This window comes from Etheostoma cragini, chromosome 14 (assembly GCF_013103735.1).
Source record: "Etheostoma cragini isolate CJK2018 chromosome 14, CSU_Ecrag_1.0, whole genome shotgun sequence".
In the NCBI taxonomy this organism is placed as follows: domain Eukaryota; kingdom Metazoa; phylum Chordata; class Actinopteri; order Perciformes; family Percidae; genus Etheostoma; species Etheostoma cragini.
Window position 1 is genome coordinate 12,805,107 of NC_048420.1, and position 18,043 is coordinate 12,823,149.

The 18,043-nt window shown below is 42.4% G+C and overlaps 1 protein-coding gene across 1 annotated transcript; it reads left to right on the forward strand.

Annotated features, from left to right (window-relative positions):
• The first annotated feature begins 456 nt into the window (after positions 1–456).
• Positions 457–15,467, forward strand: LOC117957353 (zinc finger protein 385D-like). The gene is made up of 8 exons (XM_034893033.1): positions 457–637; positions 4,478–4,593; positions 9,351–9,458; positions 9,878–10,046; positions 11,133–11,384; positions 11,475–11,656; positions 14,222–14,323; positions 14,713–15,467. The coding sequence occupies exons 1-8, from the start codon at positions 574–576 to the stop codon at positions 14,941–14,943; spliced, it is 1,224 nt and encodes a 407-aa protein (XP_034748924.1). The 5' UTR covers positions 457–573; the 3' UTR covers positions 14,944–15,467.
• The last annotated feature ends 2,576 nt before the right edge of the window (positions 15,468–18,043 follow it).

Genomic DNA, 18,043 nt, shown 5'->3' on the forward strand with positions numbered 1-18,043 from the left:
GGGATGCTTCTAAAAATACCATTGGCCCTGGAGAAAAGTGAGGATGGGAAACAATTTAGGCATAAGAAGAACACAGATTTCCAGAGGAAGCCTGCAGGCAGGAGTCACCCTGTGTCCTGGAGGGGAAGAATTTCCCCTCATTCTTTCAAGCATGCAGGTTTGTTTTTGATATTGCCTGAAAGATTAGTTTCCATGTGAAAGCCGGGATGCCCTCTTTCAGTGGTATTATATTGAGTTGCTCACTGTTTAAACCCAAATGTGCTTCTTGCTCTGTGTATGTTGGCATTGAGTGTTGTACCAATCCAGGGTGGTACTGTACACTCATTGGTCATTTCCGTCTGTTTGCAGAATTAAAAACAGATTTCTTGGAGATGAAGATTAGATAGGAGCAGACTTCTACACGAATCGTAAAGAGATGAGGAAGAAGAGGATGAGGAAGAGGAGGAGAGGGCGGGTAGTTAGGAGGAGGAGAAGGAGGGAATCCAGATGGGAAGGAGCCGCAGGAGAGAGAGATAGAGAGAGAAAGGGAGACGGACTGTGGAGGAAAGACACAAGCTTCATCTCTGCCAGGAGATGAAAGACACTTTTTCTTACACTGAACGAAAACGGATACCACTTGGTGCCGCCATGTATTTTGGTACGTAAGAGTTTTTTGTTGTTGGTGATAATATATCAACTGACTTCATTGCGTTTACGCAGCGAAGTCACTTGTTGATATGATATGAAGGATGTGAACGATGTCAGCGTTGTGAAGTCAGTCACCTGCACAGTGTAGTACAGCTTCTTCAATTCATCTGATAGAATTAAAGGCTATTATTATGGTCTATAGGTGTGTTTTAGTTAAGCCTTTTTGTTGCGCTTGACTCTCCAATAATCATCAGCATATCAGCCTATATATAACAGATGAGAGATAACATACAATAGGCTATAGGCTTAAAAACTCACAAAACAGACAATTTACCTTGTAGGAATCACTGCGTATGCATGAGGATCACTGCATACTTGCCATAGCCTACATGTCTTACATGATGAGCCTGTAAACTATAAAACAACGTAAAACACATAGTTATTTTTTGGGGGATTATTCCATGCAAGTTCTGCAAACTATATTTAATGCTGCTCGCAGCAGTTAATCGCATTCGTAGGCCATAGGAGTAAGATTTCAGATGCGTGTCGCCTCAACCATGTGTTTCTTAAACTCATAAAGTCATTTTTTACATTAGCGTGTGGAGGTGGGGCGCCAGCACCTCCTGCTGGCCAAAGCGGAAAACAGTGCGCATTTATGTTGTTGTTTATGTCGCAATATGAATATTAACAAATTCGTACCCAGATTTTGAGCAACACTTAGATTGTAAAAACGTTCAATTTAACTGGAAACTTTTACAAAAAGGAAACCAATTAACATGCAAAAAAAACTAGACCAAATTTCTAATTTTACTTTACTTTTATATGCCACATGGCATTGGATATTTGGGATGAGAAATAAATCACACACAGAAAACACGATGGCCATCGTCAACATGTCCATACAAATGAACTAAGAGGACACGTCAGCTCTTAGCATTATTTGTAAAACTGGTAATGTCCCAGACAAAAATAGCCTACATTTTCTTCGTAAACTTGCTACATGATTCCCAAACTGTCCAAGCGACATGGAAAAATGTGGGTTAAAATTGTGCGTGCCAAACTAGCCAGTGAAGTCCCAGTTTGGATCCCTGGCTCAAGACAAACACACACACTCCCTGGCTCAAGACAAACACACACACACACACACACACACACACACACACACAACTTGAGCTTGTTAAAGACAATCAGACTAATGGCAGAGCGGATGGGTGGGTTGTGATTTTGATTTTTGATTATGATGATTACTCCTGTGGGCTGGTCCTCAATCAAACTGTAATCAAGCTCAGAGGACATGCTTACATCAGTAAACAAGCTGCCACAATCAAGACTCAGCCACACAAACAAGACGCTTGTCACATAACACTTTTAATAATGGCATCATTGAGTCAGAAATGTGTGTTTGTGTTTAATTTTGATATCATAATGGGTTTTGGTTTTTTAGCTATAGCGGTGTAGAACATTTGTTTAACCTTCAGTAAAGCCCAAGTGACTATCTTCCGGTGTGTGTGTCTGTGTGTGTGTGTGTGTGTGTGTGTGTGTGTGTGTGTAAAAACACGTTTACCCTCATGTGAAGACCTGACACAGCCTGAAGATCCTGTCAGGATTGTGAGGCTTGGACCCAAATGCAGGAAGGCGAGGAGGGTGCAACAGTTTGAAATAAACACTTTTAATGTAAACACAAAGAGACTTACAAACTAGTAAGCAGACCAGGTAATAAATCCAGTATACAGGAACACGGAATGACACGGGGAAAAACGCCAGGAACACAAAAACACTGAGAAATCCAGGAAGACAGAATAACAGCAAAACACAGGACGGCCCGACGAATGACAAACGACAAAACAACGATCCACCAACAACAGACACAGAAAGCACAGGGACTAAATACACAAGTAAACAAGAGATAACAAGGGGCAGGTGACACAAGGCAGGTGACCAGGTGAAAGACAGGCTATCACACAGGCGGGAAAACCAAAAGACTAGAAGTAAAACAAGACAACACAAAAGGGAACAGAGACACTTCAAAATAAAAACAGGAAACACTGACAGAAAACCAACTACGACAGAAACTTGACAAAACAATCACAGTACTCCCCCCCCAAGGGACGTCTACCAGACGGCCCTCAAAAAAAAAACAGCCAAAATCAGGCACGACAGTCCAGGGAGGGCAAAGGGGGTACTGGAGTAGGGCCGAATAGAAACACCAAACAAAAAACAGCCCAGGGAAGTCTTAGAGAGTCCAGGAGGGAGTAAGAACAAAAAGTCCATGGCCGTGGAATGGAGAGCACCAGGGAACAGGGACAGCAACCACTCGGGAACTGGGGTGCCGCAGCCAGCAGCAAAGACGAACACCTTAGGTGGCAGAAGGCAGAGCCCCTCAGGCAGCCGAACAGGAGGTTGTAGGCTGTACCCCACTGGCGGTCGACAACAAAGGCAAAATCCCTCAGAAGGCAACACAGGACATTGAGGGCTCTGAGGCAGCCGGCGGCAATGACAAAGCCCCTTGGAATGATGGCTGCAAAGGTGATATCCCTCTGGCGGCCGAGCACAAAGGCAATATCTCTTCTGGAGACTGTCTGTGAAAGCGATATCCCTCAGGCAGCCGTCGGCAAAGGTGATATCCCTTAGCCGATATCCCTCAGGCGGCCTTCGGCAAAGGCATAACCCAACTGGTGGCTGTTGGCGAGGGCAATATCCCTCAGGCGGCCTTTGGCAAAGGCAAAACCCCACTGCCGACCGTCGGAGCCTCTCTGGAGGCTGGGAAGGCCGTTGAAGACCCTCTAGAGGCCGGCCTTCTGGAGACCAAGCAGGCAGGTGAAGACAGAACCCCTCTGAGAGCTTGGCAGGCAACTGAGACTCTGGGTGGCTGGACGTCAGCTGAGACTCTGGGCGGCTGGACGTCAGCTGAGATTCTGGGCGGCTGGATGTCAGCTGAGGTTTTAGACTGCTGGACGTCAGCTGAGGCTCTGGAAGGCTGCACAACGGTGGAGATTCTGGACAGCTGCATGTCAGCGGAGGATCTGGAAAGTTGGACGTCAGCGGAGGTTCTGGAAGGCTGCACAGCACCAAGCGTTCCGGCCCATTGCACACCACCAAGGGCTCCGGCCTGCTGGACAGCATGAGCTCCGGTCCACTGGACAGCATGAGCTCTAGTCAGTTGGACAAAACCAACTCAGGCTTGCAGAAAAGCAAGGACTCTGGAAAGCTGGTTGGCTGTTGAAGTTCTTAAAGGCTGCCTAGCTTGGAAACAGGAAGGCCAAATCCCTGCAAAGTAGACAGCCAGCGAGCCTCCATGAGGTGCCTTGGAAAGGCAGGGTCCTCCTCGTGTACATTGCAGAAAACCAACTACAACAGAAACTTGACCAAACCATGACAGATTCTATATTTAAATAAAGCTCACAGAACTTAGAACGGCAATCAGAGTGTTATATTGTTCCTGATGGATTAATGTGTAAGCAGGATTTACTTCAATATAACAATGTATCATATTTGTATGTAAAACCTTAATCTGCCTAATCTCTCATGATGGGAGTTGATATTGTACACAAGTGGAACACAATGGAACTAATCAAGTACGAGTACCTCAGAATATATGCATTAGTACAGCATTGGCTAAATGTATGTACTTTACTTCACTGCCATTGCAGATGAGTGGGTGTTTCATGTTCATGTAAGATAAAGTGATGTTTGATCTGTGTGACCCTTTATCCTATTTCAATAACTGCCAATGTGGATGAGTGAAACTGAAATAAGACAGAAGTCCACTCAGATCACACACTTGTTTTCATTATCACGTTATTATTTTCTTAAAGGAATCATCTCATCTATCTACCTGTCTCCTCCCTAGGTAGTGTGTGTCACAGCGCTCTGCTGCCGCTGGCCCGCCCGACACTGGGCAGGACCCAGCCCTCCCCAGACCCGAAGCCCCTCGTTCCTTTCCACCTGCTGCCTGGATTCACAGACGTGAGTACTGTCAGTCATTGTAGATGTTGCAGCAACCACGCTGTGCCTTTAAAAAAAATCGAAACCCAAATCGTTCACTTCAACGTGCCGATGTGGAGGAGTTTATTTCATGGAACAGTTTGCGTGTGTGGAGTTATTTATTCAGTACACAGATGCATGAGCGAGCTGCCTACACCTTTCCTAATATATCACCTCTGATGCAGAGAGCTGCAACATTTCCACACAACCTGGAGGGAGAAGCTGGTTCCTTGATATTCCTCACACAGTTTTTCTTAAAACTGTCTGCCCTGGTGTTTGTGAAGGGTGAAGGTGGATAGAAACTAAGTTGGCCGTGTCCATGCCCCAAAGAGTTGACGTTTCAGGCAGGGCTGATGTCTGATTTACAGGGGGAACGTGCTGTATGTCTCGATATACTCCTGGCTGTATGATGTACACATCATCAGGAAATCATTTTTCTGGCATTAACCAATGCAGAAGTAATGTAGCGATACTACATAACTGAAACATATTTACTGACAGTACAAAACAGTTTCTAGCACCTCTGCTTGTTTCAAGCACACAACAAAGCCAAGAACACATGCTTTTTTTTGTCCTCACACTTTTGTTAATACCAAACCTATCACATAACCTAAACTTGAGATGAAGTTGAGATGACTCATAAGCCCATCCCTGAGTCTAGCCAAATACCCCCTCTGAAGCAAAATTGGCAAGTTTCTTTTTATCCCTCTCCTCTCTTTACTTTGGTCTTGGCCACTAAACCATGATTTGCTCTCATGTGTTAAGAAAAGATATGTAGAACGACAACTAGAGGGTTTAAAAGAAATAAATGATATTGTGGTAGCATTTGCTGGATTGCTAGTGGGCAGTGTCTTCTATTCTCTTTGTGTTTCCCTCTTTGTCAAAAACCCATGTCATCTCTCTCTCCTCCTCTCTCCAGCCTTTTCACCCATCCCTTCCACTTTCCCGTGTTGATCTTGCTCCATCACCTTCTTCAATTCAGCTATATTCTCGAGTATTTTCCACTTTGTCGCTAACTGTCATCCTCCCCACCCCTCACCCTCTCATGCACTCTTTCTTGCTTACAGAGTTTTCGAGTCCTCGCCTTTCCATCGCTATCCCCACTGACCCTCCAATCTCCTTCTCTTTCTTTTTTCTCTTCCTCCTGTGCCACAAAAAATTTAAATTTGAAATTGTAATTCTTTTTTTTCATTTCCTCATGAAACTGTCTCCCGTGTAACTTACCACAGGTTGAAAAAAGTCTTCCGGAAATCTCACATGGTCTTCTCCCTGCTGAGTCACATCCCCTTTCACCTTTTTATAACTTTCCTTTCTTCAATTTTCTTCCATTTCCAACACTTCGTCCACTCTGCAGTTTCAAGAATATTGTCAGCCCTGTGAAAAAGTTGCTGACCTTTTACAGTGCCTGGTATTGGTTGGGTGTAATTTTGGAGATTTATGGCTTTCAACATAATGCAGTTAGAAAAGGAGCATTGGCTACATGCCTGGCATAAAGTGCAACATGCACATGGAGGGCTCCATTCTTCCACCTCCATTATTGTTTATTATCAATTAATCTACTGACTATTTTCTTTATCATTTCATTGGAAATGAATGAAAATGTCTAACGTAACTTATTCAAAGTCTTCTTTCATCTCACAAACAATCCAAATCCCAAATATTCAGTGAATGATCATATAGAACAAGGAAATGCACTGAACCCCTATAATGGATTAAGCAAATCATTTCTGCTTAAAATACGTGACTGGAATAAAATAGCTTCTAATTAATTTTGTGTCTATCGAATAATCTGCTAATCGTTTCAGCTCCACTGTGATTATAAGATTCATTACACTTTTGAGGTCAGGATAACATGTTCCTGAGTGGTTTAATTTTGATTTAAATATTAACAGAAACTTATGGTAGAACTTAATATGTAAATTTAAGTTTTAGTTTTGTCTCCAGGATATTTTTTCTGCAAACTGGATCACTTAGCATATTGTAAATGGAATCTTCTACCTCCTCGTATTTGAACCTGTGGGTGTTAAATAAGTGGGCACAGAGCTGAACTCGAGCTGTCTGCCTTTTTCCTGGAATTTAGGTTTTTATGTGTGTGTGTGTGTGTATGTGTGTGTTTTCTTGTGATTGTAGATGCTGTGAGCAGTTTGTTTGGTGCCCATGTGGGTTGTCGTGGTTACAGGGTTCCACGTGAGTGTGTTAGTTTGTGTGTGTGTGTGTGTGTGTGTGTGTGTGTGTGTATTTGGCTTGAGCCAGGGATCCAAAATGGGACTTCACTGGCTAGTTTGGCTTGTATTTCGAGAGAAATGGAAACAAAAATGTGCTGTTGTTTCCAAGCAAATATTAATTCAAATGACAAAGAACCAAAAGCAGCAGCTCATTCATCATAAGCCACTCTTTTTTTTTTTGAGGTACTTGACGTCATGCGCTCACACGTAGCTGTCACGCCGGTGCACAATGTAAATCCAGGAACATTCATTATTATAAATGTTGAGGCTCTTGACTGCATTCCAGGTTAAAGTCTGCTTTACTTCACTTGGCCATATGTTTCAGCTATAACTCACGCCATGGAGCAGAGAATGTGTGACACGCCACCAATGAGGATGTGAGGAAATGAGAAAGAATGTACTGATTGATGCTGAAGCTGGATGTTTTTATTTACTATATTGTCCACTGAATGTACAGCTTTTTATTGCTTAAAATGCCAGAATAAGCAGGGGGGTATTGTATTAGATTGGATTCAGCATGTGTTGTGTGTACAGAAGAAAGAATGAAGAGGCAAAGAGTAAGAAGGGCAAAATGACTTTGCCGCAGGTGCTAGTCCACCCCGAGTGCGGAGTGGGAGTGAAGGGGAAGAGAGTCCAGGGAGGCAGGAAGGTGACTTTGATCAGACAGAGACAAAAGGGAGAGGCAGAGAGTTCAGAGGGGAGCAGATGGAGGGGTGAAGTGAGGAATGTGTGATTGCAGGTCAGATGGTAATACAGGAGTCTTTGGGGCTAAGGAGGGAGGCTTTTACCGATGTTAAGTCTCATTCAGAGAAACATAAAACTACGCTCTCACAAATGTTTACTGTGGCCATATTGTTATTCATGTTCTATATTATACACTTAGCCTTTCGTTGTCTATTTCCATGCCATTGTTATTACAGACGTCTAGTTAATGTTTTTTTTTTTTAAGGATTGGTATTTTAAATATGAAGAATAGAACTATGTGTTTTTATATGTGTTTGCTCAACTTTTACATAGACACACAGCTGCAGGGAAACAGAGAGCGATAAAAGACCAATGACTGCAGAAATGCATTGCAACCTCCTAGAGTGATCATCAAACAAAATGAATGCACGCACGCACACACAAGCACACAAGCACATGCAATTTTAATGTTTGAAGAGCAAATAATTCATCTTTGGCACTAAAGATACGGGATAACAGCAGCACTAGTTGGCCCACCACAACATATTCATTTTCACATTACCTCTGTCTCGATTTAAAGTCTCCCTGGTTTTGGCTGGTTAAATGGCTCCCTCATCACAGGTAATGGGTTTGTTTTGCTCTACAAAGGCCGGTTGGGTTTTATTGTGCTGAGTATATGTGACCATTAAACCAACCGGTAGGTAATGTCCAGAGGTGCACAGTACTGTGTGGTCAGATACTGGTATAGTGTTCATGTTCATGTTACAGGACAACACAGCACAACACATGATACAAACTTTATTGCAAGGAATGTTTCCAAACCCCACCTTCATTTCTAATTGTCTGTGTGGAAAGACCATCAGCAGGATCGGACTCTTCTTAGAAAATGACTGGGTGAGGCTTGGATCTTAGGATGACACACTCACCCCTTGTAGGTTTGAAAGGTGATTGTAAAATGTTTATAGTTTTCACCACCATGGAGAGCAGAGGCAGTGGTGGTCAGATGGGATTCCGGGTGGTCACACTAGACTTGCATAGTCACATGTTTTTGTGCATTACTGACTTTCCCGTAGTCCATTGCTGCTGCATTTTGTTTAAGAGGGTTAGCCATTTACTGAGCTAAGATTAAGTGGTTCCGACCATTGGAAGAGCATGAAGCTTTAACCAGTGAGCAAACTTGCAAGCCTGATCGCAAATTGAGATGCAAGCCTTAGAATAAGGGTGTTTGAAGCTGCAAAAGTGGTGGGACAGGTTTACGTAAATATGTTTAAAAGAAATCTGCCATAAAACATGTCACCATTGGAACCGGAAGGGCACTCAGAGAGTGCAGACCTCTGCCTACAAATGCCTATCTCGCATTGTTAATGAAAGTGAAACATAGTTTGTGTTTCCTTCCTGTGATCCGCATTAACTTTTGCTGTAATCCTGCTGACAACCAACAAACAACCCAAACTGAAAACATAAAGATTTATAACTGCTGTAAATCCAAATGAGATCCCAGCTGATCACAGCCTCTGTTGAGGGGTTAAGTGTTTTTAAGTCACTTCAGTCCTGTTGGGGTTAGTCGGGCCTCAGCGTAGGGCATGTCATTTGCACTCTGATGTGTTCATACATGACTGGGTGCAAGACAAGCACCCTCCCCCATTCAGCTCCTTCTTACATCCCCACCTCTAATCAAAGATATTAAGAATCTGTTATCTGGAAAAGGGAAACATTAGCTTGCAAACAGCGTGTCATTAACAGCTAAGGTGATCCCTTTCACTACCTAGTATTGCCTTTCACAACCCTTACCAGTCATGACCTTAATGTTATGCTTCTTCTTTGTTGCAGATGGATCACATCCATAAAGCTCTGATTGGCCCAGGCATCAGGCTAACCTCGCCGCTAAAGAGGAAGCAAAGTTCCTGCGGAGTCTGTCGACTGAGGTTTAACTCTGAGGTGGGCGTTGTCGTGTGGGAAATGCACACTTTGAATTGTTTTTCTTTCAGGGTGATTCTATTTCTCACACACACCCTTACATGACAGTTGAGGCCTGCACTTAGGTTAGACCTGCCCTGTTTCATAACTGGGTAAAATATGCACACCTCTTAATATTTGACCTTTGTAAAGCATTCATTATTCATTGTACTTATTGCATGATACATAAACAAGCACTATTTTGTGCTGAACTGCAATGCAATGTCACCACTCCCATTACATTACAAACGTGTTGGACCGTACTCTAGAGTAAAACATTTGTCACATTTTTGTAAAGAAAAAGCATTGTCAGGTTCACATAACTAAATAATTGTGTAATTAGTTTACACCTTATTTTTACCACACCTTGGACCATACCTTGTTTGTTGTTGTCTGCACAGGTGCAGGCTTCTTCCCACTACAGTGGCACCAAACACGCGAAAAGGCTGAAAGCGATGGACGCCCCTGATTCACAGATCAGGACCTCTGAACTGGTTGCCAAGGAAACCACACTGCAAATCCTACCGTCACCCTGCTCTCAGCCTTCCAGCTCTGACACAACATCAGGAGGTGTGTGTCTGTGCAAGCGCGCATGCTTCCCCTGTGTGCGTGCGTGCGTGTGTGCGTGCGTGTATACATCAAACGTATGACAGCCTAAAATATATGAATGTATGGCTCGAACCTTCTTTTCCCAGTCACGACTTTAACGCTTTGATGTGATAAACCCACTGCCGCTTTGGGTTTCACAGTGAAGAGATTAAAGGTTGAGCCTTTTTATCCTTCACTCCTCTTTCATATCTACATTTACTGACCTCTTGAGTGGCCTGCTGAAAGCAAAAGCACACTAAAAATGCTTTGAATACGATCCGTTGGTGGGTAATTGTACAGTGTGTGTGTGTTTGTGTGCATGTGTGTTTGGAAATGTGTCAATATAAGTGCAGAGGTGTGTCAAAGCATCAACTTTTTCCCACATGTCTGTATATGTGTGTGCCAGTCCTGATGTGCTACTTTTGCATGTGTGGGTGTTAGGTAACAAAAATACATTTGGCTGCAAGCTAAAAAAGCAAAAAAAAAATTGAAGAATTGTACTTGACATCGCCAATGTGACAGTGTGTTTGGAGAGTAAGACAATGAGTGATCATTTCCAGTTTTGACTTAGTCGGGAGAGCTCTCTGAAGATTACTTCAGCAAACAGCCTGTGCCTACTCTAAGAGTGGGGAGCCAATGGTAACAAACAGAAACCCACTCAGCCAGGCAGAGCTAATCACTGTTATTAGCAAAGAGTGAATCCTTATATCATCACGCGCTCCTCCAGGGAATCTCTACAAGTCAGTCTTACAAAAGATAATAGAGCCAAATTATCTCAATACAAAACTATGGCTTGAAGTGTTAGGAAGCAGATCCTTGGGGAAATCATTGATTTTCAGTGCGATTAGAGAGGTTGATAGAACTAATCACCTGCAGCCTGGTGAGTTTTGTCTTCTTATTTTAAGCTGCAATTTGTGGGAAAATTTTCAATTTTGTCTCATCTGACTTTCTCCATCTCCCTCTCTCTTGTTGTCTATTCTCTTTCTGTTTTTTAGTACCACATTTGCTTCTTACACTACTTATGCCGTTGTACTAATACCGTTCTGTTTCTTTACGCGTTTATTTCAGATCTGTCAACCCCAAACCTTACCTTAGAAGCGGCACCTTTGAGCAGCGTCACCACTGAAACTATGAATGCACCCTCTGACCCCTCCCTGTCGCCTGGCCTGAGGACACCAGAGAAAGAGACAAAAAGAGACGAAGAGGTGGACGCGGCTCCAGAAGAGGAAACGGAAGAAGAGAAAGCTATACGTCTTCTCTACTGCTCCCTCTGTAAGGTTGCTGTGAACTCTGCCTCCCAGCTGCAGGCCCACAACATTGGTGAGAAACTGTAAGCGCTGCTGAAGTCAAGCATAGCCCGCTTGTGCTATATGTTTGATGCTCAGTTGACTTGACTTTATATCTCCTCAGGCACTAAGCACAAGACAATGCTGGAGGCAAGGAGTGGGGGTGGAGCCATCAAGTCCTTCCCGAGGACGGGGATCAAGGCCAAGTTGGTCGCGGCAGCTGAGTCGTCAACTGGACTCCAGAACAAAACTTTCCACTGTGAGATCTGCGATGTGCACGTCAACTCTGAGACCCAGCTCAAACAGGTCAGTTGCTGGAAAAGTGTTACTGTTATGTGTTAAATGTTATACTGATTCACACTAAGAGGCTATACAGAGCTAAGTTTAGGCATCAGTAGAGATATGAGATCATGAAGATGATCCGGCTTTGAACAGACGTGTGACTTAAATGGTCTCTCTGAAAAGAAAAGGCTTTGTTTGTTATGTCATTTAAGTCAAATTGAATACAAAGTCCATTTCATGTTTTGAAGCTCGTTAGATGATTTAAGGGCCACATTTATTAATAAAAATGTCCTTAGTTTTTGTTATTCTGCGTTTTAAGCGGGGCTTATTCATAGCAGATTGTTTGGTAGAGGTTAGGACAGAAGACACACATTTTTGTTTGCATTGCAATGTTCTATTTAAGAAGTTGTGTACTTTTCTTAAAATTGTTTCACTGCAACATTGTTTTTTTAGCGGTGGAAAAAGTACTCCAATCCTTCACTAAGTAAAAGTACTAATCAAACAGTTTTATATACCTCATTATAAGCAAAGGTCCAGTATTTAAAAATCCTATTTAATTCATTATAATCAGCAAAAAGTGCTCACTTTGTAGAAAATTGTCCCCTGTGACTGATGTATTATGTGTGAAATTACTTGTTTGTGTAAGCAGCATGTTACTGGGGAAGCTGGTAGACGTGGGGCTACTTTAACTACTTTACTGTAGTTTCGACCTGTGGGTCCAACCCTGTCCAAAGGGTCACAAGATAAATCTGAGAGGTCAGAAATTAGAGTGGAAAGAAGAAAAAACACAGTTCTGCTTCACAATTTTGGATTTATTTTTTGGGACTTTCCTCTAATCTTTGCTGACTGGATCATTTTTCCTCTTTAAGCCTCAAACTGTTATTTAAATGAAACCAGCTGAGAAGTTTAGAGGGGAACTCACTCTTTGGTGGAACTGCAAATTCCACATAGACTTCTGAAACATGACAGAAGGCCCCAAGTACACGCTGCTTTTTGTTGAGGTCAGAAGCCCAAAGGATTGGGAACCACTGGTTTAATCTTAAACAGTGTGTTTTAATTTAATAATTTCGCATTAAGCGTGGTAGGTCTTTGTTTGTGACAGGACAGCTTAGACATGAAAGGCGAGAGAGAGGGCGAATGACATGTAGCAAAGGTGCGACAAGGACTGAGCCTCTGTATATTTGCGCGCGCTCTGTCCGATTAGCAACCCAGGTGCCCAAGATAATTCTTTTAATGCAAAATCTGAACAGTTACTAGTAACTGTAACAGTCAAATAAATAATGGAGTACAAAAGGTACAAGATTTGCCTCTGAATTTTAGTGGAGTAGAAATATAAAGTAGCATAACATGGAAGTACTCAAATAAATATACAAGCACCTCAAAATTGTAGTTCCACTAAGAACAATACTTGAGTAAATGTACTTAGTTAGTTTTCATCTTTTTGTGTGTAGTGAAAATGTGCATGACACAATAAAAAACACCTACTGACCGTAGTTCTAAAAAGTAAACAACACTGTGTTCGTGACACGAGAAACTGGCTCATCACACTTCTTACTGGTTAGTTCCTCTTCCAAATGTGAAGCTATGAAAAGGTCAGCAGTCAAACAGATTCACCACTCACTAAGTTGAACTGCTCAAAGCCACCAACAGATGCATCATCACTTTATCCGTCATGCATTTCATAAAGGCAATTTCAGGGCTATGCGTGTTTTATTCCAAATCCCAGTATAAACAGCTCACACCTGTCGCTGCGGGTGAGTTCACTGAAGATAATGACTACAAACCAGTTGGCTTGGCTTCCTGACCAGGTTCCAAGGGTTTGCACTGAGCTGTGGATAAAGCCTTATCATACTTTGCTCCTGGACTCGGAATAATCTGCAGAGCATTAAATGATCTAATGATCTAAATGATCTAGTCCCCTGGGAAAGAATTAAAGCCATTATTGAAGTCCATGTAACTAAGAAAGGCAACTGCTTTTTTTGAGCTGCCTTTAGTCTCTGCCTTTTGTTTGATGATTGTATTTCCTGTTTGTTGTGTTTCATTTCCATCTATATATGAAAAATTACTAAAAACTAAATTGGCATGCAGGGCTCCCCGGGGAAAGAGATTTTCATCTCAAGGGACATCCAGGTTAAATAAAGGCTAAATAAACAAAAGTCTGGGCATATTATGTTTGAGCCAGCATCTGAATATGATGTGGGAAACTTTGTTCGTGATATGAATGCACATTGCTTGGTCTGACTGTTTAAAAGTTAACTTTGGCCAGGTGCTCATGAATATTTAGCAGTTCACTGCTGATTGTGTGGCCGTAGCCATCTGTTTGTGTTTGTCAATCAAATAAAAAAAAAATTCCAAACCTGCCCCTCATGAATATTTTAAATCTCAAAGTCAGAGCCGACAAAATATCGAAATGTTGCCTGAATCGTCGAAATAGGAACTTTGATTAGGTTTTCCTTAATTTTCTCTTCTCTGATTATTCAAATTTCCAAACAAAGGCGCCTGAAGCCCAGTTGCTTTGTCCGCTCCACCTTTATGCTGCTGCCTGCGTCTGTCTGGTGTTTATCTGTCTGTTTCTCTCCTGCGCTCCAGCACATCAGCAGTAGGAGACACAAGGACAGAGCAGCAGGTAAACCAGCCAAGCCTAAGTTCAGCCCTTACCCTCCCACCCAGCGCCATCAGAGTTTCCAAGCAGTGAGTACTCTGCTGTTGCTTAATTGACTTTCACCCTTTATCATTGTGTTTGTGTACGCAAGTTGCGTCTTCCAGGAAGCTCCGCTCCTTTCCAAAGAGACAAATCGTCAGGGATATGGGTTGAAAAATCTTAACTCTGAAATGAAAAGGATGTAATCCTAAAAGATTGTGTGAGGGACAAAAAGGCAGATTACGTTAAAAAGGAGACAGATTCATGATAAGATTGTTTGGCAGTAAATTAGGCAGCTTGTACTCTTATTTTCCTAGTAGCTGTTAAGACTTTATCTCCTTGTACTTCTCTGGTTTCCTACTTTAACTGTTCAATGTCCTTTTGAGAGAAAAAGAACAACCTTGACTGCAGTATGTTTGTCTGGGTTGTTCCTCCTCAGATCGGTCTCGCTCTACGGAAAAACCAAGAGCTGACCAAACCTATGGCCTCCTGTCTTCTACAGCGTCAACTTTCCGTTGCTGCTGCCATGGCAACGATGCCACCCTTCCCTCTCCGCCATGCCTCGAGCCCCTCCCTGTATCAGAGTCAGCCCATCCCCCAGGCGCTACTGCATCCGGCCCCTGGACCCATCTGTTCGACACACGCATCAGTTCTATTTTCCCCTTACTGACCCCGTCGAGGTCTCAATCAGCTGTGAACTGCAGCTAAAAGCAGACCTGAGACCTGAACAAGATGTGATATAAGACAGGGCTTACAGTACTCTGCGGTGTCATGGACCAGGACTGAATATTATTTGCTGTGGCCAAAACCATAAAGTAGAATGGGATGGAGGAAGCACAAAACAGTAAATGAGCGAAAACAAGAGCGTGTGTGAGTGTGAGTGTGTGCGTGTGCATGCGCAGATATAGCCATCATAGAGGTGCAATTCTTTACATTTTGCTGCACTACTGCTTTATTCCCCCAGTAATAAACAAGTTTTATAGATGCTGATAATCTATATGACAATCAAGAAAATCTCTCTTACAATAGACAGTTTAACTCATAGACATAAAGATGCATGATGATAAACTTCCATGATGACCATAACTGTGCGTATTTGTGTGTGTAGATAAGCGTACGAGTACGAATGCCAATCAGAGTATGCTTGAAGAAGGATGTTTATTATTTTCCAATAAACAATAGCTGTGATACTCATGTTTGATTCCAGAAAATTCTTCATATCAGTCCAGTCCTCCACATCATGCATTGCATTCAGTTTAGAAGTGCAAATTCCTTTCAATGTTATGTGTTGTTCATATCGTGATTCAGCTTTGTTAAAACAGACATAGCCTATGAGATAAGACGCATATGCTGTAACAAACATCAATGCTAATCTTTTCAGTTTCATGCATACGTGTTCACCCAGACACTGCCAGAACCGTAGACGCGCATCACCTTCAGCCAAACCTATAACTCTGCATTCAGAAGCAGACCTAAGCCAATTTTACCCTCCTTTGCTACTTATCAGCAAGCAAAAACAATCTTTTCTTGGTCTGTACTCAGGTACTTCCCTAAAAAACAAACTTAAAAATACTACTACTTTTTTTCCAACAATTTATTACTTAAGCTAAAACTTGCACCCCATCTGCATCACCTCCTACTTCATTCTCTGAGATAAATCAAGACAGGAATGTTCTGTCCGACTTTATTGTCTTTCTGATGATGTTTACTACCCTGCAGCCTCAAGCAACGTGCTGCTCTGTTTGGTAAACTTATATTAAAGGATGTTAATTTTGGCTGCTTAGAGGTATAAAGAAAGTGTGTACTGCGATGGTTCACTGTAGATATAGATAACAGTGTTTTGTTTTTGGACTTATGTGAAAATGAAACAACTGAAAACAATTTTAACTGACTACATTTGTGTGATCACAGCTGAGATTCCATTCCGATGTTCTGTGAATAATGGTTATTTTAACGTTTCTCAGAGTTTTAACTCCATCAGGTCAAAGGGCTGTGTGATCACTGCTTTTTCAACTTTCTGTGACCTCTCAGACTATCTTCTTGTCTAAGTCTTTCATCAGCCAACTGACACCAAACCAGATTAATTACTTCGATATTTTTTGCTTCTGCCTCCCACAGCTGCTCCAAAATAAATTTTTCTACATCAATTTATCTTCCAATCAATTAGGGCCCCTTGATTCACCCAGTTGCCACAGTAGTCATTATCATTATTATGAATTGTCTGGGGGGATGATTGTGAACATCTGTGTGTAGGATTCTCAGTTTTCTGCAGGCTGTCAGAATCCAAACCTACTCTGGCCCCTTTACTCCCTGGCTCACTCTCTCACCAGCTTTCACTCCTTCACCTTTTGTCATCTTTCTTTCGTTATCTCACAATACGTTCACGGCTACTCTCTCTGCTGCCATTCTGTCTTTTACTCCTCTAGCGAATTTGTGGCAAACACGCGCACATGCACGTTCATGCACATATGTTAGCAACACAAAAGCTTGACTTGGCATCCAGGTTTTTTTTTTCTCCATTTTCTTCTACCTGGAGAGAGAACAAAGGTAAAAAGCAGACCTTTGCATGCAATGTGAGGGCAGTTCACATAGAAAAAAATCTATAATAAGCTCCTGGCGCGAGGTTGCAGCATTTTGTCTTCTGCACATAATAAAACGGAGGTGGTCGTGCATAAGTGCAACAGGTGCAAGACTATGAGAAATGAGAGTTGGAAAAACAAAAGGTTTATAAAACAACTGGAAAATAAAGCTGAAATACAACTGCAATCTGTATTCTCAACCAGATACTTTCTTTACAAAGTAAAGTCTGCATTAAAATGACTGCTGTGCAGTTTGTTAAGTCAGCTTGAATATATGACCAAAATACCATTATTATACTTCCAAAGAAAGAGAAAAAGTGAGTGGAATTATTAAAAGAAAAGTTCAACATTTTGGGAAATACACCCTTTCACTTTCTTGCCAAGAGTTAGATGAGAAGATTGATGCCACCCTCATGTCTGTCTGTATGGTATACTGGAGCCAGCAGCTGGTTAGCGTGGCTTAGCTTAGGTCTTAAGAAGAAAGACTAGAAATGAGGGAAACAGCTTAGGATGCCACTCCTACACCAAAACAACTGTAAAAGCTGCCCTTGGGAGCCGTGATTCCACGGCTATAGGGGGTAGACAAAACATGAGTGGGCAGAGGGGAGCTGTGGCACAAGCACCATCTGTGTGGGGTCGACACGCTTCAACAGTTATCCAGAGCAATTTTAGACACAATCACGGCTGTTAATTCAAGTTCTCTCCTAAATATCAACCGTTGCCTGATGCTGCAAATCCCTGTGAGGATTTCCAGATTCTGCGGAGGCAGTGCAACGGTATGACATGGAGCAACAGATCAGTAAACGGAGGGGAGGCTGTGTAGTAAATGGCTCAGCAGGGTGTTTAAGAGCAGGCTGTAAGGCATAATGACCCAGCTGCACCCCACAGGGTCTGCACAGGGAGTTGATTTTGTGTCTGGGGTTCAGTGAGGCTGCTGTCTGCTTTCTAAAGGATGTGGTGGTAAAGGAGTGCTTCTCCAGTTTAGTTTGTTAGCAATGCAGTCTGACATTGCTCACACACTTAGAGGTGGAAATTGTCATGTTCTTTTGCAATACTGAAATGCATTGTGGGATGTTCCAGTTATAGTGATTACTAGGGGTGGGAATCTTCACTTAAATCCATAGACCGTATATATATTGATGGACAGAGCATCCGGTTCGGAAAAGTGCAACCACTGCGGAAGTAACTTAA